Source organism: Aythya ferina (genome assembly GCF_964211825.1).
Source record: "Aythya ferina genome assembly, chromosome: 4".
NCBI classification, from domain to species: Eukaryota; Metazoa; Chordata; class Aves; order Anseriformes; family Anatidae; genus Aythya; species Aythya ferina.
In genome coordinates this window covers 26,887,179-26,912,445 of record NC_140300.1, presented here as the reverse complement: position 1 = coordinate 26,912,445, position 25,267 = coordinate 26,887,179, and the positions used below count along the sequence as shown (strand labels likewise).

The 25,267-nt window shown below is 39.9% G+C and overlaps 1 protein-coding gene across 3 annotated transcripts in view; it reads right to left on the bottom strand.

Annotated features, from left to right (window-relative positions):
• The window catches only part of GABRB1 (gamma-aminobutyric acid type A receptor subunit beta1), a gene marked incomplete at its 5' end in the record, with an annotated part of 131,256 nt that overhangs the window by 1,627 nt on the left and 104,362 nt on the right, over nucleotides 1-25,267 (bottom strand). For all 3 annotated transcript variants that reach the window (XM_084519045.1, XM_084519044.1, XM_084519046.1), the window contains 3 exons: nucleotides 8,250-8,500; nucleotides 9,561-9,713; nucleotides 9,813-9,950. In XM_084519045.1, coding sequence (XP_084375171.1) covers nucleotides 8,250-8,500; nucleotides 9,561-9,713; nucleotides 9,813-9,950 — 542 coding nt within the window. The remainder of the gene's footprint in view (nucleotides 1-8,249; nucleotides 8,501-9,560; nucleotides 9,714-9,812; nucleotides 9,951-25,267) is intronic.

Sequence of the window (25,267 nt, the reverse complement as noted above, 5' to 3'; positions counted from 1 at the left end):
AGGTACACATGCACTTTATCAGTTATTGTAAAAAGCTTGTGATAAGAATTAATTTTGGAGAATTAATCTCTTGTAGGGAAGGAAATCCCTGCTCCCCACAGCATGCCATTAACTTTTTCATCTGCAGACAAATGATTCCATTTTACAAAGGGAAACCTTAAATGCAGTTGCATTTTTAAAATATTGTTACCAGAAGTAGTTATTTCAAATATGTTTATTTGTGCTGTTAGGGCGCTGTTTTAAAATACTCGAGTAAAGAACTGGAAATTGCAACTGGTATATACATCTCTATGTACACACACACAAACATTTTAATGTCATTGCCCTTTTTCATGCATGAGTGTGATCACATATGAATGGCTGCATTACTTGAGTTTAATTTTTCACTTATCTTTAGGTTCCCAGCAGTTTGTAGTAAACCCTCTTTCAGAAGATGTTTCTGGTATTTCTAAGATGAATTCTGATTTTCCCATAAAGATTTCAAATTCACAAATATTTAAACTTCCACTGTATCTTAAATGAGGGAAATACACACCAGGAAACAGACCTCTTACATGAAACTTTTAAGACTTTGACTTGGGGCTTACTATTAAAATTACCTTATGGCCTTATGCCTGCCCCAAATATACCACAGTTGATACCAAGGCTGTCTGTGTAAGCCTTCATACAGAAGATTAAAAAAAAATCACCAGTTGACAATATGTTGTCTAGTGAAGCACCAGTGCTATACCATGCATTATTCACACCCTGGGCTTTACCTCTTTAGAAGGATCTAGCAGAGTGAGGAATTGGTACAATAATCTACATCGGGTTTGAAGTACATTCAAGGAAAATACCCAAGTAGAGCACACAGTGAAAATCCAGTCTCCAGGGCCTGCAGTGGAGGAAAGCTGGAAGCCAGTGAAAGCCTCCATTCCACCTGGCAGCATGCAAGATGTTTGTTCCCACTGCTGCTGACAGAAAAGGATGTGTGATGACGACTGGCACATTTGCACTGTGCCAGCCTAAGTATTTGCTAACTGAAAACAAAGACGTGATGGGACTGTTTGTACAGGAGCCTCTCAGGAGAGCAGAGGGGAAAAAAGCCTTCTAAAAGGAGTAATGGAGTCACCACAGACATAGAATTCACTTAGTGAGGTTTAGCAACTGATTCTTTACATACTGAAATGATCATTTGGTGGGAATGTTGCAGTTCCCACCTCTGTTTTAGTGGGAAAAGCTTAAATATTCTGAGTTAGAGAGGCCAGATGGTCACAGACGGGCATGGTGTTTGCCATGTTTACTTGAGATATGGGCTACTGAGGTTCTACTTTTTAGGTCAGGTCTTCTAATATGTGCAGAAGGAAGATCTAAGCTAGTGTTTCTTACTCTCCAGAGGACTGCTGTAGCTATGGGACTGATCATTGCCTGAAAATTCTGAAGTTTTCTGTGGAAAAAGTAAAGGTCTCAGATTATTAGTGGCTGTATAGTGTCCTTATAAGGGCCTTATAGTGGCCTATCAGTACATTGAAAGGCCTACCAGAAAGCTGGAGAGGGACTCTTTGTCAGGGAGTGTAGTTCACAGGACAAGGGGTAGTGGTTATGAACTAAAAGAGGGTAGATTTAGGTTAGATATAAGGAAGAAATTTACTATAAGGGTAGTGAGGTACTGGAACAGGTTGCCCAGAGAAGCTGTGGATGTCCAATTCCTGGAAATGTTCCAGGCCAGGCTGGATGGGGCTTTGGGCAACCTGGTCTGGTGGGAGGTGTCCCTGCCCATGCTGGGGGGTTGGAACTGGGTGGGCTTTAAGGTCCCTTCCAACCCAAACCATTCTGTGATTCTTTGATTTCTCTCCAAGTAAAATGAGATTAAGAAAAAAAAAAAAAACCAAACACAAAACACAGAAGTTTTGATGGGTCAACCTTTTCTTTTCAGTTTTACTGAATAACTCCTTGAGCTGTCTTTGATTGTATAATCTAATATTTAAACTAATTTACTTTAATGTTGTAATAGTAATAACAGTAGTGCAAGCATCATTAAGCAGTTATTATAGCTTCTCTTTTGTGAAGACAACTACATAACCGCTTACAATCTAAATTGATTCATAGGGTTGTTTTTCAAATTAATATGTCCTGGTAGTTTATTACAAGCCAAGCAGCATATGAGTTCCTAAGTTAAGTATTATGAATTATTCTATTATTTTTTAAAATGAGTTTTATTTAGATCATTTTAGGAGAGATGCTTTATATACATCATGAAACAATTCAGTCTTTGAATTTCAGGCTTTGAAGAGCAAAGGGTCTTACAGTGGTCTCTAATAAATTAGCTCAGAGAAGCATAAAAGTCCTTCTAATGTACCTGGGTCAAATTCTCTGCTTATGCAACAAGAAGTTGGGCTAATAGTCAAATAATAGTTTGACTCATAGTTTCTCTGTCTTAAAAAACCCTTTCAGAATTTATTGAAGTTCACTCCAAAATGTTATTAATACTTGTGCACCTGAAGAAGATCAGGGGTGGGCTGAACCCAGGCTCTGTCTACTCCTTAGTTTTCTGGCCCACTGGCTGGTTGCTGGCTTTGGAATGGAGCACTTCAGCCTTCTTCTCAGGTAGGAAAGATGAGCCATAACAAACCCTGCGTAGTTTTTCCTTGCTTGGATATAACCCATTTATTCTTTCAAATACTGCCTTTATGTTCCTTAATGGAAATGTTCTTTCTTATACTGCTATCCTGGAACATTTTCAGTTTAGATGGATCATATCTTTTATCTTACACTTAAATTTTGCAAGGCATTGCTTGTTTCCTCAAGACTGTGCTGCATTAAGGAGTCTCAAGTTCTCTCCCTGTAAAACATAATGGCATCAAAAATCATATAATTTTTGGCTTTTGAAAATGAAGTATCTGTGATGCTCAATCTTTGATGATTTAGCGCAGACATAGTTGGATCTGCGTGGCTGAGTATGCTCAGACTATTGTTTAGAAACACAATGGTGGCATTTGTTGGAAAAAAGATGGTGGAGAAAGACTGTGCTGGAGACTCAAGGCTAAAGTTACTGACCAGGAAAGAGATAAATCCTGCCCTAAATTTTATTATATAAACCAGCCATTTCTGGGATGAAAACAGGATTTCTTGATTAACAGATATTCTTTTACCTGCAGTAAAAGTATCACAATCTCTTCAAAGAAACAGGTTATACTCAACAGGGATAAACTTATTCAGGTGTGGATTTACATGAAGGCTGAGCTGGTTTTATGGTGGTGTGCTCCCTCCTTTTTTATCCTTCCACTACCACAGTGCTGGAAAATTATACCTTCCTTGGATCCTCTGGTTGGTCTTTGTCTCTCCATCATGGATGTTTTTAGGTTCACAGAAGATTTGGAAGGAAGGTATGATGTTGTGCAGAATTAGAGGGCAAGAGACCTCTTGTCACCTGCCTTGTGATGTAATTTATGAGCTTCTAGATGGTTCATCCTCTTCCCCACTTACATTATGATTGCATCCTGTCTGTTTTCATGCTTGAGAGACATCTGTGTAATGATTATTCACATTAGATTTGTCTAGGGAAACAGAAGCTCTTCACATGTGGACCACCTGAATATTTTCTTAATGAATTGTTTGTTCTATTAATACATAACTATGGTGATTTCCTCAGTGACATCTTGTTTTGACAAATGGACGAGGACATATAAACATTTTTTTTTAATTTTATTCAGAGAAATAGAAATCTTGTTTGTTACATTGTTTTGTTTTTGTGTATTTATAGATTAGAAAGGCATAAATTGTGAAACTGAACAGGCCTTATTTTCACTTTCTTCAGTCTGTAGAGCAAAGTACAGCTACACATGAAACAGGATGGCATCAGTTTCCGTCTGGTCTTCTCTGTTTTAATATCACGGTCACTTTGCTGAGTGTTGCCCACATATCTAAAGACTTGTTATCTGGTGAAGGAATTCAAACTCTTTTAGTTGGGAGGGCTGTAAGTCAGACGGAAATAAGCAATATCTTCACCTGGCACAAAAAGAGGAAGCACTGTTACATACATTCTTAGTTATAGGTCCCTGTATGCTTACGTGATTCCCTGTAAAGGGAATAAATCTCCTGTAGCTGCACATACTTACAGCTGCACTTCTTTTGAGTTCCAAAAAACCTTTTCCCTGCTTCAGTATAGACCATCATAATATCAGTGAAATATCTCAAAAGAAGGGCTGGGAGCTGTCTTTGCTAGAGATCACACAAGCTTACTGCATTGCTCTGTTCTGATCACATGCTTTCTGCCTGCTAAAGACAGAAATATACTGCTGTTGGACATCATCATTTCCACACTGAGTAAAATGAATGCTCACAAGGTCACACACTGATGTGTCTCCAGTGAGATAACTAACTTCATTGATATCTCTGTTCAGCTGTCTCTATATGTATATGCATGTCTATATATATGTGTATACATATATCTAAAATCACAAACCTGCACTGTACAGACAGAAAGCATTCTACTCACTTTAAAAGTTCTCAGTATCAAAATGTAATTTCAATCTAAAGTGTGAACACTTACAAATCCTCATATAAAATAGGTGTTCTTTACATTTGCTGTCTGAAAAATGCTGTTGCTGTGCTCTGAAAAGCTCAAGTGTGTTCATAAATCTATTCCATCCCATTCTGCTTATTGTTCTTTGGGTAATCTTCACCAACATAACATTTAGACAAAGCTCTTTTATATGAGCTAGATCTTTTTGATATTCAATCAAACTAGCCAAATATGTAGGAAAAAGAGCTTACCTGCACTCCGGCTCTTTTATCCTGACTCTGGTGAGTGCACTGGGGCCCATATAGCCAAGGCTTCTGTCTTCATCATGAACCCCTGTTGTGCTTTTTCACTGAGGCTGGATTAGCCCAAAAGCTGTGGAAGTAACTGGTCCCAGTATGTGGATTTTTTTTTCCTTCCTTATTTTCCGCAGAATCAGACAGTATCTACACACAGCAATCCAAAATGGGGACAACAATCCATATCTCCTCTGCTTTGTGGAGGACAATACTTTGTGGGACCTCAGAGATTGCTGCAAGTCCAAGCTGAAATTGTGCATTCACTGTAATAAAGCATCTCCTATGTATTGGGACAGGAGGCAAATGCAGGTAAGGACTTTTAATGGGCTCATGAGTTGACTGGGACTGAGAGCATGATGCACAGCAGTGGTGAGGCTGCTGGAACACAAGACATTTAGTTGGACACAGAACTCTAACAAAAACTAACAAAACACCACAGTTTTGGAAATGCACTTCCTGGCATGTATGTGAAATTGCAACCATCCATCAAGTTAATGGCTTACCTGTTAAGGGTTTTATATGTCAGTCTTTTTCTTCAAGCTGAACAGAGAGCTCAAATACATTTTTGTCCAAAAGTTACCACTTCAGGCCACAACAGACCAGAATTTTAAGAGGTAGCCTGGATAAGATCCATCCAGATACTTGGATGGAATATATTGTATGAAAATAAAAAAGCAGCAAAAATTCTTTGGGCTCATTACAATGTATTTTCCACTGATAATTTCTGAAAATTCAGTGGGGTGGGTTTCATTCAAAACTCACTGTAGCAACAGAATCTGTCTTTGCTTTCTATTTTTGGTGTGGTTTCTGTGTATAAAAGGAAACTTTATATTAAATATTTATTCTGTACCAACTTGTATAGAAAAGTCCAACTTTACAGTTGAAATGGTAAATGTTTAACTTCCTTGTACCCCTTTAATTTGTTCTGTGCTACAAATAAATGCTTCTTCTGTGGGTAGTTAGGGTCTGGCGGCCGGAAGATGTCGTGCTGTATGGAAAGGTGGAGCCCGTCCCTTGATGGACAGCAGCGTGTGGTCTGTGATGTAAGCAAGCGGAAGTGACGCTATGGGTCTCGGGTATATAATGCCATGTGACTCGACAATAAACGCCATTTGCCATCCACCACATTGGTGTCTGTGAGCCGATGGACCGAGCGGCCTGGGGTTGGTCGCCGTGCCGTTCCTGAACCAGGTCGCCACTGCCCCCTGAAGGCAACAAGTGGTGCCGAAACCCGGGAAAACTCCTGGATTCGGGTGAACGGCGGCCGGAGTGGCGGGACCAGCCCGGCGGGGAGGACGCTCCCGGACCAACAAGGAAGATGGAAACCCTTGTGAAGGTCGTATCAGAGTTGTGGAAGCTATGGGGTGGCTCAGCTGAGGAAGCCAGGGGTGCTGGTGGGGAACCAGAGTCTGAGGAAATCTGGGAGATACCACCGCCATGTGCGCCCCAGTACGGCGCCGAACTAGAAGACGAAGAGTCAGGTGAAGAAACCTCCGGCGGGAACGGGGATGAAGTGCTAGGTTTTACTAACAGGTGGAAATGGGGGAAAGAGAACGGCTGTGGGGACAACTGGGGAGTAGGTAGAAGCGCGAGAGAGGGGCAGAGAGCCGATCGGAACGGCCATCTGAAAAAACGCTCTGGTGAGGCAAACACCTCGCAGAGAAGGCGGGGCGAGCCACGAGGGAGCGAGCGGCCCGCCCAAAGGGCTGGGGGGCGGGGCCGGAGCAGGGAGCGGCCCCCCCGCAAGGCTAGTGGGCGGGGCCCGAACTCGATGGGAGGGTACTGGAACTCGGAGGTGAGCAGGCAGCCGAACTCCGACTCCGGATCAGATACAGATTCAAATTCGGAGGAGGAAATGGGGACACATAGCAAAAATATCCCCATCCGAAATAAAGCAGCACTGCGAGGGGGAGAAATTCCTCTCTCGGATTGGAGGAAAATTGATTGCGTGTGCCGTCTGGGCTCTTTTGGCCATGCTAGCATTCCCAGTCTGGGTGACAGATGGGGGGCAGAGGGTTCACTCACCAATAAACCCTAAGGATGTACAAGCGGTTGTTAAAGCCATTGCAGATAAAGGGCTTCATTCTGCAATGGTCTCCACCCTCATAGATGGTGTTTTCAGGGGAGACAATATGCTCCCGTTTGATATAAAACAAACTTGTATACTGATCTTTGATGGGGGGGGGGGGGGGGGATGATCACTTTTAAACAAGAACGGGAGGACAACTGTATGAGACAACTGGCCCAAGTTACTGGGGCAGATCAGCCACTATATGGCTCTAGCGTGCAGCGGCTAATGGGTGTGGACCCAACAGTGATCAACCCCCAGGCGCAAGCCCAGGGCCTGTGGGCCCATGAAGTTATGGCAACTTGTGCAGACAGAGAAGCTCCAAACAGCCAACGCCCCAACTTCCAGTGGAAAATGCTGCCTCAAGGAATGATCAACTCGCCTACTATCTGCCAGATCACAGTGGATCGGGCACTGGCGCCAGTTCAGTGCAGTGACCCGACCGTGACTCAGAATAAAACTAATGAAAACTGAGTTTCTGTTCACAGGAATGGATCATCGGACACCCCTGTAACCTGTATACCCCGGTGACAAGAGAAGACAATAAGTCATCAAGCGTCCTGTCTAAGCCTGAGAGTTCCACACTGGCAGAACCCAGACGACAGCGAAGCGGCCTCTGTGGGTGGGGGGCTGTGATGCCTTTGTATGATCTTATCTTTGGACCTTGTATACTAAATAAGCTTGTGTTGTTTGTTAAAAGTTGGTTAGAGAAAGTTAACATTATGTTGGTAGAACACCAACAACTACTTTAAGAGTGTATTTACTCAGGGTTACCAGTTACCTCCTAGTTTTCTCCTGGTTATTGTGCTTTATGTTTTTTATTTAAGTTATGATGTCTACATCTTAAGATTGTTATATTTTAGCTAATTTGGTTGTGCATAGGGAGGGGGGAAATGTGGGTAGTTAGGGTCTGGCGGCCGGAAGATGTCGTGCTGTATGGAAAGGTGGAGCCCGTCCCTTGATGGACAGCAGCGTGTGGTCTGTGATGTAAGCAAGCGGAAGTGACGCTATGGGTCTCGGGTATATAATGCCATGTGACTCGACAATAAACGCCATTTGCCATCCACCACATTGGTGTCTGTGAGCCGATGGACCGAGCGGCCTGGGGTTGGTCGCCGTGCCGTTCCTGAACCAGGTCGCCACTGCCCCCTGAAGGCAACATTCTTCTCAATAGCCATTTGCATATTCTGTAGTTTCCTACTCTGTTTTGAGTTGAAGACTGAAAAAACTGTTTCTGTAATCTCCTTAAAACATATTTTTTCTATAGACAATCTTAAATGATTTTTGCATATGTGTTCAAACTGTATTTCTCTCGATCATCATATTCATCAACATTGTTACAGCAGAAATAATGTTTGAAAAGTTAGTTTGAATATTTTACCTGGACGCTAGTTGTTTCCAGTCTGCTCTTCTCGCCTGTAGCATGTCCTGTCCTTTCTGCTGTCTTTTTTTGACGTTGGGGTCCTTTCCCAAAGAATATATAATTTACAAAGGCATACTCCAGTAAGGCCAGAAACACAAACACAAAGCATCCCATCAGGTAAATATCTATTGCCTTGACATAGGGAATCTTTGGCAAAGTCTCCCTGAGGTGGGTGCTGATGGTGGTCATGGTCAGCACAGTTGTGATCCCTGCAAGAGAGGTGGACGTTGAATAAAAAGACAAGAAGATAAGAGCATTGAAGATAACAGCATTGTTCTCCTACTACGCAGTTCTGATGCTGATGGCTTAGTTATGTGATCAGGTCCTAAATACTTCTGGAACACTTCATTTACAGCAGTAGCCCTGCTTGACCCATAGAGTAGCTTGTCCTGGGGACCCAGGATAATTTGGAACCAGAAAAAGTTCCTGGGGAACTTTTGACTGAAAATGTAAAATAGAAAGGAAAAATTTGTGATAAAATAATGGTCTTTGGTGAAGAGAAGGTGATATTCTTGTGCCAAAGACCTTTTCCTGTTAAAAGGGTGCTCTGAATAAAACATTTCTACCTCGCTGTGTTAGCTATCTCTGTCTTTTTTGTTTTTGTTGCTTTTAGCTGGATGAAATTATTTTTAATCTAATCACAGGCCATTAATGTATCTAGATAACACTGTGCACAGGCGCAATGAGTTGAATTTACAGAGTGGTGAGTCAAAATAGTGGTGAGAAAAAATTACATAATTTGAAGAGGGTATCTGCCTTAAAGCACAGTCAGTGGCAGAAGGTCTTGGTTCTTATGGTAAGTTGTAGGAAAGAACATGGTATGGGAAATAAGCAACCATATGTGTAAAACAGGATTATTTTGTGTAAATTTTCACCATTGTCCATAGGACCTTGTATATTCATTCAAACCACACATCCAGCTGAAGTCAACTCTTTTTAACATCAGTGAAATGTTGATGCAGCACAGCATAGATAACCTTAGATATTTGAATTAGAATGTTATGCTTCAGTTTGGAAGCAAACTGCTTTTGGCCTGGTCCAAAGACCACTACAGCAACTGGAAGTCAGTCAGGTTCCCAAGCTAACTGCAGAGCCAAACATCAGACATAGGCAAGGTGACATCTGCCTGCCTTCCTGACAGTAAAGACCCTGTGAGGCACAGCATCAGATCAGAGTTAATGCTTCTGAAATCAGCTGCATGGAATTGGCACTACTGTGTTCAAAGACAGGAAGTATCCATATATCGGAGTGATTTTGAAAATAAGTTACCTAGAGCAACTCTGGCTGCAGAGGCATCATAATTGATCCAAAAAGATACCCATGACAGAATTGTGATCAATGTGGAAGGCATATAGGTCTGCAAAATGAAGTAGCCAATATTTCTCTTGAGCCGGAAGCTAAGTGATAACCGAGGATATGCTCCTGAAAGAAAGAAGGCATACAATGACTAATGCCTAAGAAAAGTTAGAGATTGATATCTCTGGGGTTGTGGGGGAGCTTTTTAAACTAGCTGCTGCTTACCTGTTGTAAACTCCACTCTCTTTGATACCATCTTGTAATCAACAATAGAAAATTGTGGGAGCTCAATGTTACTAACTCCGGTTACCGCAGACTCTCCTCCATTCCAATAAAATTCAATATCATCGGTTGTGTATCCATCTGAAACAGAGGTACAGTTTGGCTATTGATTTTTCTTTTTGTTTCATTACTTAGCTTAAATAGTTGCTGTTAAAGTGGAAGGAGCTGCTCTTGAATGCTGTTGAGTGAAATTTCTGCTATAGAGAAGCCACTTCCACTTCTCTGTGCCCAGGGGAAGCTTCTTAGTGCAGAAAGTAAGAAAAGAGAAAATAAGGGCAGAATTTAAGATTAAAGATCAATTTTTAGGTAGCTATAATAATACTGTTTTTAGTTCAGGCTTGAGTTGTTCAGTTAACTAATAGACTGATAACATTAGGGAAACTTTTAAACTGGTAAGGAGGAGCTCTGGCAGTAAAATCAGGCTCTGTGCACAGCTTTGTTTTTGATTTCCTGTGCAGCCTGTGACAAAATACAGAGTTTGGATCCAGCAGAAGCAAAGAGGATTCCAGAAGAATTCAGGAGCCTGTACTACAATCTGACACCGTCTGGCTGAGCTGTAGTTACCCCTTTGATATTCATAGTGTTTTATATTTTATTTAGACCACACTGTTATTGATCTTCTTACGGATCTATTGATATTTTATTTATCTTCTTATCATAGAAATATTTCCTATCTACTTTAAAACTAGTGTGTTTTTTCTTCTTTCTTTTAATAGTGATGCTAATTATTTTTCACATAATTAAAAATTAATCTGCCATTTTACCATTGGGAATGTAAACATTATTGTTAGCATTTTCAAATACATTTTTAATTAAGCTCAAAAGTGGTTGAATTTCAAAATCTCACAGTTGATGTTATTTTTGAACTAATGCTTAAACTGCTTCCAGTTTATTGCATTTTACTACTTTCTCCAGATGCCCACTGAAAGAGCAAACGTCTCATCCAATTTTAGACTTTTCCTCCAGGCGTGAGAGTTAAATCACAGGTTTAAATCATGTAACACAGATCAAATAGAAACATGAGTTTGAACTCAAAGCTTTGGAAAACTGGACAATGGTTTTGCCACTGAACAAACCACAGCATCAGAAGCCTCTGCAGAGCTAGGAATTTTCATTCTATACGCACTGATGATGAATTTTCTAGCTAGGGAAATTAGACTTGAGATGTCTGTTCCTATGATAGTGCTTGGTAATAGGCTCATCTCAGGAAGGCTGACCACATGCAAAATGGATCTGCAGGTCCCCTGGGGGCAGTCGGAGAAGCTCTCAAAGCATGCCACTGGGCTTGAGAGACCACTTAGAAATTCTGCAGTTATTGAACGGATATCTTTTGATGCAAACATGCAGTGACGGATTGAACAAGGTCAAGTGTTCACATCTTATTTGTGAACTGTGCCATGGTTTGCTAACTGTCTGAATTGCTGCTGAAACCGTACTAACCTGTGTAATATGGATCATTGCTGTTTGCTTAAACTTCTGTGCTTCCCATTACTTATACCAATTGATTTGAAATAACCCATCTCAGGGGTGTCACGCAGGGTGCTCTGCCTGGCTGGTTTTCATTGCTTTCAGGTAGAAGCCCAGGAGCTTCTCATTGAAAAAGGTCGAGACAGCTGCTTGGTGGTGGGGCTTCAGTAACTGCTTTAAAGGCGTGGCACACAGACATGGGGCCAACATTAGCCACATGTGTGGTGTGATACCAAAGGGCTGAAGCAGAAAATGTGTTGTCTGTTTATAAAGTCAGGAAAATTTTAACTTAATTTTAGTGTAAAAAAAATCTTGAAAAAATGTATGATAAAAATCTCTTGAATATTCCTTTTTTTTTTTAGAAAGATGCAACACAATAGAAGAAATCGTAAGCTGTTATCTCATACTGAGAGCATATTGATTATCTGTCGGCTTGGTACCACACAGACATCTGCTATGTGAGGTAGCTGTTGCAGTTATCGCTTTGTTTTTAGGGGCTGGTACTAGAAAGAAGAAAAGTGCGGGCACTACCCAAAATTTTCGTGAGTGCTTGATGCAAAGTGAACCAGGGGAAGGTTCAGATGTGAGAATCAGGGGTTCTGCTTCAGGGTGTGGAAGATAATGATGAGCTTGCTTCTTCGTGCCATCAGCTGTGGCCTGTTCCACACCCCTCCCTCCAATTTTGCCCCAATTCTGCCTTTTCCTCAGCCAGTGCAGAGATATCCTGATAACGAGAAAGAGCTGATGATGGTTTTTATCCAGGAGCATTCACGTTTCTTAACTCTGCTTTTAGACGAGTAATCTAGCAGGAACACTGCCTGTGGTGTTGAACAGATAGCACAGCACACTCAGGATTTCTTTGGCAGTCCTTGCAGAGATTTGGGGGCCGGATTCCCACGCGGGGGCGCCCACGCACCGCGGAGCGCTACCTTGGTCCTGCTCCCTCCCTCGCAAAATTGCTACGTGATTGCCAAGATTTTTTTTTATTATTATTATTAATAAAGCTTATTTGATATGTGTAAGCCTTTGTTTGCTCCCTAGATTCTTTCCCACCTTTAAAACCATTAAAATGTGTTTTATTGCTCAGTTCCAGACATTAAACTTCTGCTTCCTAGAAAATAATGTCTAGGAATGGTAATACAGTCCTTGATCTGGCAACACTTCATTTTGTTTGCTCCTGGACCCGCAGCTGAAAGCTGAAGGGAAAACACTTAAGCAGAAGTGCCACAGGTCTAGAATCTAACTGGATTCAAACATGGCAAGAACTGGTTATGTATACATGTAAATCTTGCTGTTCACAGAAAATATGCTTTAGAAATGTGATATCGCAGAGGTTAATAGTGTATTAGATGTTAATGTCACCAGGCTACTTTATTTTCCACTGCATTTTTTCTTGCGATATGAAATACCTCTGGGATAAATAAAGATTCATTTTACATTTACTTCACAAACAAAGTCACGGTTCCATTCCTAGGACCTATTCCACAGAGATGTACAAATGGAGCCCCTTTTTTTCTGTGCTTCTTCATGGTAGGCAGCTCCAAACACCAAGCAAAAGGATCTCTTCCTTAGAGATCTGAGTCTAAATAGGGCATTTCAAAAGAGTATTTCTAGTCTGTGCGCCCTAAACCATTCAACCACACTTAAGGACATGGGGCTGGAGCTCGACCTTTTTCTACTGGCTCATCTCTTTCCTAACGACATCAAGTTGAAATCAAGTTGAATGTGGTTGCTAAATGTGTTTTTACAGCATCATTTTTCTTGTTTCATATAGTTACTATTCTTCTGACAGCATTTATGATGATGAAACATTTTTTTTTTTTTTTTTCTGCACACCACAGAGGTGATCCATACAGTGGTAAATATACAGTGGTAAATTGATGGTTTCAGCTGAAGTCCAGTGTGGGACTGGGGCACCATAAAGCCAAACATCTGATTGGAACAGTTAACATTAAAGTGGTAAAATTGCTAGAAATGGTTCCCTGTCACTGTGTTAGCGTGGGTTTATATCTATAAATGACTTATTTCTTTATTTCTTTATTTATTTTCAGTGAGGAATACAGGCTGACCCAAAGGAAAGCAGCCTTTTACTTTCTATAGTCAGATGGCAGATTGTAATGTGGGATATGAGTCAGAATTTAACCTAAGCAATACTGACCCGAATGAATACTTGGTTAGATTGCTGCAGTATAACAAATTGTCAGTTATTTAAGAAGGTTTCTCAAATAAAAATAAATCTAACATATGGGGGAATCTGTTCTATCCCAGTTGGAGACATCATTTCCTATCCATTAGAAGCAAGAAAATAAATGTTATTACTGCACAAAGTCACTCTTGCAGCATTCTAATCTAGTTCAGGGAGTGAATTATAACCTTGCCTTACTTTGCAAACACCTTTAGTACCAGTTTATTTTTCCTTGTTATCTTGTTTTGCTCCTTTAAGTTTTTACATCTCATTTGCCATTGAGACCTGATATGAGGTTGGAAGTCCTTTGGGAGAGGAAGTGTTTGTTTTTGCTTAATATCTCTTTAATGGCTAACACAGCAGGACTTCTCGGTATTACTGTAGTCTCAATAAATGGAAACATTTCAGAGCCTCTTGAAGGTTTGTGAAAGAGTCATATGAGTAGTGAGACTTGTACTAAAAATGCCTTACCAGTTTATTTGTCTCCTGGATTATGTCAGTGATGTCAGAGGACCTACTGAGTCTAAAATGAAGATAATACTGTTCGCAATCACAAAAACACTATAATATACTTTATCTATTATCTATGCTATATCTATATCATATTAGTATGGCTTTTGTGTGCAAAAGTACCTCTTACAAGGCATACTGGTATTTTTATTTTATTTTATTTTTTCCTGTTCACTAGTAAGAATTTAATTCTTATTAGCAATAAACAAGCAAATGAAGGAATTATTAGGAAAAAATAAGCAAAATTCTTTAAACTTTCATATGCTTTCCAATCCATGCTGTGATATATCTTGACTATTACACATAGTTTTCTTTCTCCAAAATAGGTGTACTAAATTGGCTGCAAAGAAGGGCCACTGAGATGATTAAGGACAGACTTGCTTCCACTGAAGGCAAAACTGGCTTGGGCATGATTCATCAGCCTGATATATGAAGGGACTGAGGGAATGTTATGACAACAGTTTATGAGATCACAAATTAGCATGATGAACTTGAATGATTATTCACAATCTCTTACACTTCCAGATCAAGAAGGCAATAAATGGCATTGCCTAGTGGTTGGTTTGAAAGAACTAAAGGGAAATGTAATATGCAGATAAACTGCAGAACTCTTTGCAGAAGGTGATGTGATGTCAAAAGTTTATGCTTGTTCAGAAGTTATAATGTTATTCACAAAATAAAAATCTGTCAGTTTTTAAACATATTGATACTATTTCTGACTTCAGTGACAGAGATATAACTTTGGGTTTGAGGCATTTTGATGACTTGTCTCAAAACTAGCAGCAATGTTATTGCTCTTCAAACTTCTTAAATGAAGCAAGCATGCAATAAGTGCTCCTGACCAGTTAACAACTGAGCAGTGTCTACTTGTGCAGATGGGATATTTGTGTAATTGCAAAGATGCCTAACTACTATTTACAAATCAGTCCTGGTAAGTATAGCCTTCACACATCAGTTTCTACATATTTTTAGCCAGTTTCTCAGTTTATAATCTAAATCCAAAGTGTGGTCTTTTGAAATGGAGCTTTAGTGACTCTGGTAGTTATGCTGATAACCTGTTTGTTTATCTGCTTCTGTGTTTCTTGCTTCCTGGCCTAAATCCTATTCTGCTGTGAGGCTGAAACCAGCAAACTTCTTAATTCTTAGTGTTCTTGTCTGAAGGCTAGACAGCAATCGATAAAGGCTGAAGCTAGTCATGCAGAGATGAACTCCTCTTGCCCTCCATCCAGATGGACTTCTGCTGGTAACACAATAGCCCTGTGAGTGTGGCACTCAGAAGAAAGAGTTTGTTTCTTTCTCATGTTAGGTGTCAGAAATTCCAGCCTTTTCCCCTTGATTTCTTTCTGTGATGCCTTTTTCCTGAATCTGTTTTGAGCTTTCACCTTCTTCCTTTCTTCTTCTCCTTTGAAATGGACACTTAAACAAGATACCAGCTACATCTCAGTCTGCAAAAAGTTGAACCAAAGCTCCTGACCCCTTTTGGTGAGGCTAATTTATTTTTTTTTATTTTTATTTTTTTCTTTTTTTTTTTTTTTCTCTTACTGTTTACTGTTTATATTTTACCCTTTAACCCTCCCTGGTTTGATGAGAAGGAAAAAAAAAAACACACATATTTGGGATCATCAAAATGCCACCACAAATTGGTTTGACTCCAATCCTGGCAGTACCAACTGGAAGCTCCTGACTCTTGACAGGTGACATCAATGTGTTGAGAGAGAATGACCTCTCCTAAGAACCCAGTGTTGCAGTCCTTCACCTCTTGTGTGATTTCAAAAGGCTTCCACTCCATCATGATAACCAGATGAAGGTAAACTGCTTTTGGTGTTGTCAGGAGCTAATTTAGTGTAGAGATTTTTTCTAATGCAAATCACTCTTTTCATCCCTTACTTTGCTACCCTTTCTTTCTTTCTCATCTGGAACAGCTATGCAATGCATAGCTATGCCAGTCTGAGCTATAATCCTGGAAGTTTTTTTCTGACTTGAGTTGCTTGACAAAGTTAAAAAGAGAACAATAATATATATAAGCATATTATATAAACATTAGCAACAGAGGTCCAGCTGTTTAGCATTCAATTAATTTAGTTCAGTCAATATTGCATGGTACATAGTTTTGTCTGCTTGTATTGTAAACACATCTTGCCCTTGAGCACTTATTTCATTTGACTAATTAAGATCTACTTCTAAGTGCTCCCATTTTGTTGCCAGGCAGATTCTCCCAAATTTAGGTACAGCTGTTGTGCTCTGTGAAGAAACCATTTGAAGTCCAGGTCCATCTGTTTTGTTCTCCATTGTGTCAGGCCAAAACCTGTGCTTGCTGAAGGCAGCAGAGCCTCTGACTTTATATGAATCAAGACACTGCATGGTTCATGCAAGTACACCTTATATTTCTGTGCAATATTTTTTGCCCCCTGGATGTGGAAGTGAAAACCTTTTAAAAATTTTAATTACATAATTCAGTTGCTTAATTTTTTTTAGAGAGGTAAATACTGAGGCAAGTACTAGGCCAGTGAACTTGTTTTTTTTTTAGATAAACTGTGAGAGTGAAGTAATCCTAGTGGTCTTGCTCGGTGTTCTGTCTATCTAAGATGCTGAATTTTCAGTTCACGAACAACTATACAAAAAACTAAAGTAACGTTGAGCTACATGAAAATTTTCCTTCAGCAAAAATTAAAAATGAGTAAAAAGTAACTTTCCTAAATAAAATTAGTTTCAAATAAAAATTCCAGCTATTTTGACTTTTGAAAATGAAATATTTTTTAATGAAAAAAATATAAAATGCACGTGTGTTATACTTTTTGCATGTATTATACTTTTTCTGCATGCATATCTCGGGAAAACTGTTGCACACTACTGAATTGATACTTCACTGGGGAAAAAGCCTGGCCTGAAAAACACTCTGCTGTTCTTTGTGATGTTGCTACAAGACTATGAAACGAAATGTAGATTGATTTGACAGTTGTTTTAAAACTTTTTCATGCATCTACTTTACCTTTGTAACCATAGGTAAATACTAAATCTGTATTGACAAGTATGGAGTAAGAAAGTCCTACAAAGAAACAAAAGTTAAGGAAAAGTACACCTGGATGTGTTCTTGTTAAATAGATTTATGGTTGTAACAGGAAAAAAGAAAAGAAATTTCAGACTGAATTCTGGTCTTCTACAGAAATTAATCCCATTGCTTATGAAGCATATATGACATTGTCTTCTTCTAAGGAAATGTACCTCCACTAAAGCATGAAGATAAGTCTGCATCATTTCAAACACCATGGCACATATTGCAGTTCACAGCAGGGCTAACAAGTGCAGGTTACCAGCATTTCTGGGACTTCCTGTGTTGCAGAGACTGAATTTGTGCTAGCAATGATTGGTAGAAAAATAGCAAATTTATAGTACAGGATAACAAAATTCTGCTACTGCTAAGAAAATACGCACAAAGTATACGCTACTTTTCATCAATAGATTATGATACAAAACTAATCCATCTTTATTTTGTAGGGAGACTCGAAGTGCAGAAGGAATATAGCATACTTTACTGATGTGTTATATTCATTTCACCTAAATAAATAAACAAATAAATTTAAAAAAAAAAAAAAAAAAAAAAAAAGAATAGTAAGCCAAAGAAGACAGGGTTATGTAGAGAAATGTTAGGTCTTACTAGCTTGATAAGTCTGGACAGCAGACTGGATTCAGGAGGAGAGTACAGGAGGTGAGTGGCTTCATCTGATGATTGTAAGTAGAGGAGCAGACTCTCTTTTAGGTGGGTTGTATACAAAATCTGTTTGGTATCTGCATTTTTTTTTGTGGAGGCACATACTCGTTAGTAGACTAATAGGGGGTGATGACAGAGGGGCAAGCTTTCCATAGAGAGGGAAGGTCCAAGGTCTAGTAATCAAAGGACAGTGGATAATTTTTTGTGTGCTTAATCTTGTTGATACAAATTCCAGCCCACAGTGTGTGAAATATTTGAATTAAGGATTCTGTTGCTTTGACCCTAAATGTGAATTCAAATAAGGCTGTCATGCTCTGTGTGGTTTGGATTAGAAATGGTAATATGTTAAATAACTGTGTGTTTTCTCAGGAAGAGCTCTCCATAGGTAATTTACTGTTCAGAGGCACTTACAGAATACAAATGAATAAGAATAGAGAAAGATTGCTGAAGAGATTAGCCATATATTCTGAGTTAAAACTTAGTCATTGATGGTATTAGCAAAAATTGCATCCCACCAGTGGGAATAGGTATGCTGGGTAACAATTCAACAGCCTTTAGGTGCTGCTTCATTAACCTGTATCTATACTTAGAATAATTGTGCAGCCTTTCTGTTTTCCCTGGCCATCAGCACTATGGATAAGCAGACCTGATCCTGGCATCCAGTGTCTTGTATGAAATGAATTTTGCTTAGCTCCAATCCACCTACAAGCTAATGGGCAGTTTTTTTATTGTACAAAACAGCCTTGCACTTTGGTGTTAACAGATATTCACAAGACTGAGTTACAGAAATGTGCTCCCGGTGTAGCCAGGGAGATTGGATTTATGATTGGGAAAACGTAGTGCTGCTATTTGTATGGATGAATCGTAGGCTGCCAATCACCAGAAAACATGAATTCAATGAAAAATAATATAACCATGAATGAGCTCTTCAAACAAAACTGAAATGCTTAATGTTTTCTTCCTGAAGTTTCCCACACATGGTGGTTTGCTCGTAATGAGCAATGTTTCTTTGAGCAGTCTACTTTTGCATGCCATGTTTGTTACTTGACATTTATGCAGAAGATGAATCTGCATCAGCTAAAGCTGTTAGAAGTGGTAGCAGAAAACTAATGGAGGAATCTTTAAGAATTTTATCTGATGGACTCAGTTACACTTTCAGTTCTGCAATTTGGTTCCTGATGAGTGGAGGTCTGGTACATGAAAGTATGGCCCAATTAGTAATTAACTACTTTGTGCTCATGCTCCTCCAGGTTGGGTAAGCAGTCTTTCAGCATAGCGACTTGAAGCACTGTGTTTTGCTTATTTGTATTATTGCAGTGTCAAGGAGCCATAGGTGAAGATCAAGACAGACTGTACTGGCACTGAACAGAGAATTTCTTGAGATTTATTACATCTGTAAACTCAGATGCATTTGGGGAAAGAATTCATTCTCATGAATTGAAGTGAATCCATGAGTACCAGAATCTCCCAATTTGTGCTGGGTTTTATTTTATGAAGCAATTCACACCTTGGCAGAGGACAAATAAATTCATAAACCGTACTTTAGGGCTGTAATATCCTAGCACAACTGTGTTATCTCAAAGCACAATATGCCAGCTCTGCATAAGATGTGATATGACTGGGTTTGGAGATTATTTTTGCTGCTTCTCTGACTACAGAAATACAGACTCGTGTACAAGCACAGCTGTTTCCTGAGAAATCCATCCCTCCTCTAAATGAGACCCTGTTTTTGAAAAGTGACCCCATCTTGGCTCTCTCTGGTCACTGGGGGACAGCCTGGTCCCATCAGTGGCTCTGAGGCTGCTAAGAAGGGGCAGAAATGTGCAGAACACTCACTGTAATTGACTCAGTGTGCAACAGAAGAGGGCTTCAGATACACTGGGTAGGTGACTAGCTTGGCTAATTTCATGTGCTCATGCAAGTACTGGGTGTCAAGTGTTTGCTACCAAAATCTATGGATCTGTATAGCTATCCATCCTTTTGAAAATAAAAATGGAAAAATATCTAAACTACACTGTCAGCACCCTAGTAACTTCTAAATTTGCGTGCAGTGTACAGATGCACGGTGAAAGTGAAATGACTAGTTTCTAACCCTCTAGGGAAAGAAATCTTTCCAAAGTGTGTGAACAGAGCAGTCTCCATTGCTTAATGCTAGTGTACTGTGAAGAAAGGATTATTTTGACTTAAGTTATGAAGGGTAAGCAATGACTGAAACTGAGCCAAAACAATGCAACAACAAAACCAAAAACAACAAAATAATTGTTTGTGTGAATAAACAATACAAAATCCCATTTGTGTTCAGTATCAATATCAACAAAGTATTTGTGAATCTGCCTCTCAGAATTTCTGGAAAAAAAAATAATAAAAAAAATAAAACAGCAACAACTTGGTCAGCTCCACAAGTTCTTCACTGTGCTGGGCTTTCTGTCTCCACTGGTGTTTAATGCTGTGGGTGCTCATGCTGTAACTTTAAAGCCACTCCTGTTTTGTTGCCAGTACATTCTATGCAACTTTGAAGGACAGCATTTCAGCTATGTTAGAAAATAATGCATATCTACAAATTGCTGTGTATGTGCAGGGCCTCCATGGGCAATTGTTCAGCAGTGAACGGACAGAGATACAAGCTCAGCCTGTGTGTCCTGCAAAGGATATACAGAGGGACTCAGGACATGTTATCTAAATGTATTTAGAGATGATTACAGTGTTTTGAGTTGCTAAACGTGTTCTTCCCCAGGGAGTGGTCAATTTGTTGTTCCACTGGGCAATACCAGCAGCACAAGCATGCTGAATTCCTTGCAACTTTTGCAGGGATGTTTCCTATACACTATCTTCCTTGGTTTATGAGCATGCTGTGATAAAATATGTTTAACTGTTCTTTTGCAAGGGTTTGTGGGAGCTAGTTGCTTGAATATGGCATTTGAACCATGACAAAACCCTTGTGAAATGTGGCATTTTGTGCATGTTATGTAGCAGAAAGCAATGTGGGTGCAAAAGCAGCATGGATTATATGTAAGCTGATGGAGGCACACATGCACAAAGGTTACTGCTGTGAATGGGATGAAACGCAAACATCTTTCTATCCCTTATAGCAGGCAGATTAAGCCAGAGAGAGGCTGGCAAAATTGCCCACTTAGTAAGATTGCTCCTACAAATGCCTGCAAGAGTGATTTCTGTAACATGTGCCCAATTAGCAAGTCAGAACCTATCCTCCCACTATTTTTGCTTGCAGAAGGTTGTCACAAAATTAATTATGTCAATTTTAATTTTAAAATGCGCACATCAAAACTGGGGAGATTAATGTTTGAAAGATTTAATAAATGGCCAGATTTTGTTCAATTGTAACTCTCTTCTTTTGTTTCACCTTTCCTGTATTTCATATTTAGCATATTTTTTGTGCTGCCTTCCTTGAGGCTGTATGTATTGTGTAACTGCTGTAAACCCACTTCTAAGCACCAACTGACCAGTTTTAGCTCTCTCTTAGGTCTGTTTTCTGTTATCCTGATTATATTGAGACAATTTGAATTCTGTATCAATTATTAACTGTTCCACTTCCTTGTTGCTTTTTTTCTATTTTTCCCTACGGCCTTAGGTCTCAGCAAAACATGAAGAGCTGCTCTTGAGCATGTGCAGAAAAGCCATTCAAGCAACTGACCTGTCAGCACTATAAATAATTCAGTTTATTAGTAGCTCTATTACTTCCAATCTGATGAGGCAGAGGGTGATCTGGTGTAGCAAGAATATCTACTTCAGTTATGGAACACCCTGCAACAGCCACCAGGACTTCAAGCTCCTTTTCTTGGGAGCTGCTTTTAAGATGAGGTTTTAAGATGAGGCTTTTAAGATGAGTTCCTCACCTTTCTTGGTGTAAAAGGAGGTGGGAGAGAAGCGAATAAAGGTATCTCAGTCTGTGTGGGCTTTGGGAAAGTTGTTGCTAGCACCTACTTCCTCTCAGAGGGGCTGGGGAGCTGCTGCTAGACAAAGGTAGAAGATGTGGGGGGACAGCTAGTAAGTGCACTTGTTCCTAGATAATTCACTGACAGGAAAAGTCAACAATGTGCTCATGTGTTCAATGTACATATAAATACTTTGCCATTGGGGTGGGTGGTATTTTTCATCTGTATTGTTGTCACTGATTCAGGTATCTAGTTAAGCTTCACAAACATTTGTATCAAATAAATGAAGAGAGAAAAAGTAATTGCAACTCCTTAAGCCAGCTTCGGCATAAAAGTGAAGTTTCTGTAAAATTGTACTCCGTACCGACCAGAAAAAAGAGCATGTTCATGCATGTAGCTGAGGTGGTGAGTCTGTTAAAATAGTACTTCAGGTCTGACTAAGTAAATGTAGAAGTCTGAACACTTGGAAGTGTCAGTGCTTACTGGCAATGATTTTCTAATGGTTGTGAAATGGCATATCCTTCTGTGTGGCACTTGCATCTAACTTCAAATGCACACTAGATTTAAGTTTAATCTGAGAAAATCTAAAAGACGTGAATGGTTTGATTCATCCAATTGATTTTTTTTCTCCTTACTCTGGAACAGTGTAAGCAAGTACCCAAGCAAGTATCAAGTTTTATTCTTTGCTGGACACACCTATCTCAGAGTAGTGTGCTTCATGTGTAATTTGGCATTCCTGTCTCTCCTGCAGCATTTGGGGAGAGGGGCTTGTGCTTGGATGAAGGAGCAAGGTCCCAGAGCTCTAAATATGTACGGCAGACAGAGGGACTTGGCTCCTATCTTCCAGCATGACATCTTTGAATTTAGATTTCCTCTTGCTCTTGCATACATGGTTTATTTTCTTTTGGTAACTGGTCCCAGGAGTCCTCTGTACTTAGATTACATTTCTTCCAAAATAAATAAAACAAATAAAACAAACAAAAACCCCAAACTAACAAACCCAAACAAACCAAATTTTGACTCAATTTTAGCATGCAAAACTCGATGATAGCCTTTGCTCCAGTTTCTAAAAATGCCAGATTTGCAGTGATATTGATGGGCTAAGTGACTTTAGAGACAGTTCTTAGAAAGATGAGTGGGTAGAAACTTTTCTGGCTTTTGCATTCAGAAACTTAATCTTAAAAATATGCCACTGCTTGATTGGCCTGAGTTTCTGGAAAGATGTCTCACTCTTTGTACACCATAGTACATTCTCTGTCTCTCATATTACACTATTTGAACTTAATTTTAGGATGGCTTGGTATTTTAGAGCAGCTAAAGGTATTGGCCAGAAGCAGATGAGTGCTCTCATTCTCAGCTCTATGCTGTAATAAACAGAGACCAGTCAAAGAGGAGAAAATGAGTTGTTATTTTTTTTGTTATTATTATTTTTTATTTATTTTTTTTTTTCCTGTAGGGCTGGCAGGGCCTGTGGGAAGTGGCACATGCTGGGACATGGGGTTGTGGCTGACACATCTCATTCAGGGGGAGTCTGACAACAAGTGAGTGAACAAGAGGAGCTCTTCATTTATGGATGTGACAGAACCTAAGTTTCTGTGGGGAATGGGAGTTGCCCTCATTACAAATGTCAGAAAGATTGAATGTTTTGGAAAAGGCATAGAGATGAGTTTCCTTCCAGCTTTGTTGTTAATTGAGAAGGAGACTTGTGACTTGTTTTTTAGCATACTCTGAGCAACCAAATCCTCCATAACACTCATGGGTGCCTGAGGACCAAGGGCTGAGAGCAAGGTGCAGAGTAAATGATGGCAAACCAAATGCACCTGTTAGATCCTAGGAATCCATGAAAACAAACAAACAAACAAACAAAAACAAACAAACAAACAAAAAAAAAAACAAACAGTTTTCCACTGACTTTCACCAGCACAAAGATGAGGCTGGGCAGGCTGGAGGAGAGCACCTGCTCTGTCCCAGCTGCTGCCCTCTGGCTCAAGCAGAGCCCCTTGGGAAGGGGAAATCATGCCTTTTCTGGGAGTGATATGATATGCCTGGTGAGAAGAAGCAGGATGAGACCAGATCTTTTTTTTTTTTTTTTTTTCTTGATACTTTAGGGAGAAGACACCAGTGGATCCATCTCAAAGTTCCCGCTGCCTCAGGTACCAGCACACTCATATTCATCAGTGAATTTTTATTGTCAGGCATGAAAATATTACTAGGTATCTGTTGCCTGCAGGCAGGTAAAGCTCTCTGGGAAAGCTTGGATTTAAGACAGGTTTTTCATCTCTAATAAAAATAGACCTTTTTGTTTGAGGTGTAGGTTCTTACATCCTTGGTAGTTCAAATGCAATCATACTCTGGATCAATGCAGTCTTGTCTCAAGCAGGGAGCTGTGATAAATCTGTTCAAATCTCATCCTGTCAGACCTCTCTGTGCCAACAGAGGTGATAATGAATGTTTAGGTATGAACACAGTTGTTGTTTCTTCTTGCAATAAACCATCTAGAGGTTTAAGTGAAATATTTTATTGATTGACTGCAATACCACTGTGAGCTTTTTGCTCTTTCATGTAAGCATTACGTATATTTAGTATTATGTCTGTTTTTATATGAACCAAAGACAGCCATAAAGACAATGGAGTCAAAATGAAATTGTCATTTTCTATTCTGTAACTGACTAAATAAATCTCCCACTTTCCCCCAACTTGGTCTTTTCAGGCTTCTCTGGGCTTGTTCACTTCTCCCACACAAGTGATGTGGTTACTAGGAGAGTGCTACTGACAAGGCATGCTTCAGTGTTGCAATGTAGATTCCTGAATCATGCTGAAGCATTACTGTTGTCATAGAGACACAGATTTTTAAGGCCAAAGGGAGAGTTCTGCTAATCTGCTCAGACCTCTTGTAAAACACATAGCAGATTGCCAGCAAGTAAATAATTTTGCCAAGCCGGAGCACAGCTTGGCTTTCTCTCTCCTGTGACAGTGAAACATGCTTCACTTGAGATTGGGAAATGCTGGAAGGCATACCCAAATGGGATCTGATTTATTGTTAGAGTGGTGCTGTCTGCACATCATTTTTCCTGCTGAGTGAAAGCCAGATGCAGGCTTAAACCACAAGGTCATGCCATGACTGTGATACTTGCAACTTCAAAGAGACAAAAAGTATTAGAGTAATAACAGTATCCCATCCTAGGTGGTGCAGTGAGGTCAGCACTTGTGTTGTAATGAAGGATGCTAGAGTGAGGTGGCTGTGTGCTGTCAAAAGTCTCTGCCAGACCAGCTCTGTCTGACACAGCTGCAGCAGCTTGATACGTACAAGAGTAGCCCTTGCCACAGGCTGCCTGGTAAACCTCCAACCAAGTATTAAGCCTCCTCTGTCCAGGGTCTGTTAATCCATGAGAACTGGGTTGTGACAGATCCCAGCTCTGCTGACAAAGCAATTCCAGTTATAAAATCCTTTGCTTTTGCACAGACAAATTTCCAGTGGCTGTCACCATATTACACACTGAAACAGGTTTGAAACCTCTGATATGGTCTCCCATCTGCCTCCACAAAATTTGGAGTAAGGAGAAGTGCTTGAGTAAAGCAGTGCAAATTTGTGTGAAGGATCACGTGTAGCCAAAATGCTCTCCTCCTAAATGTG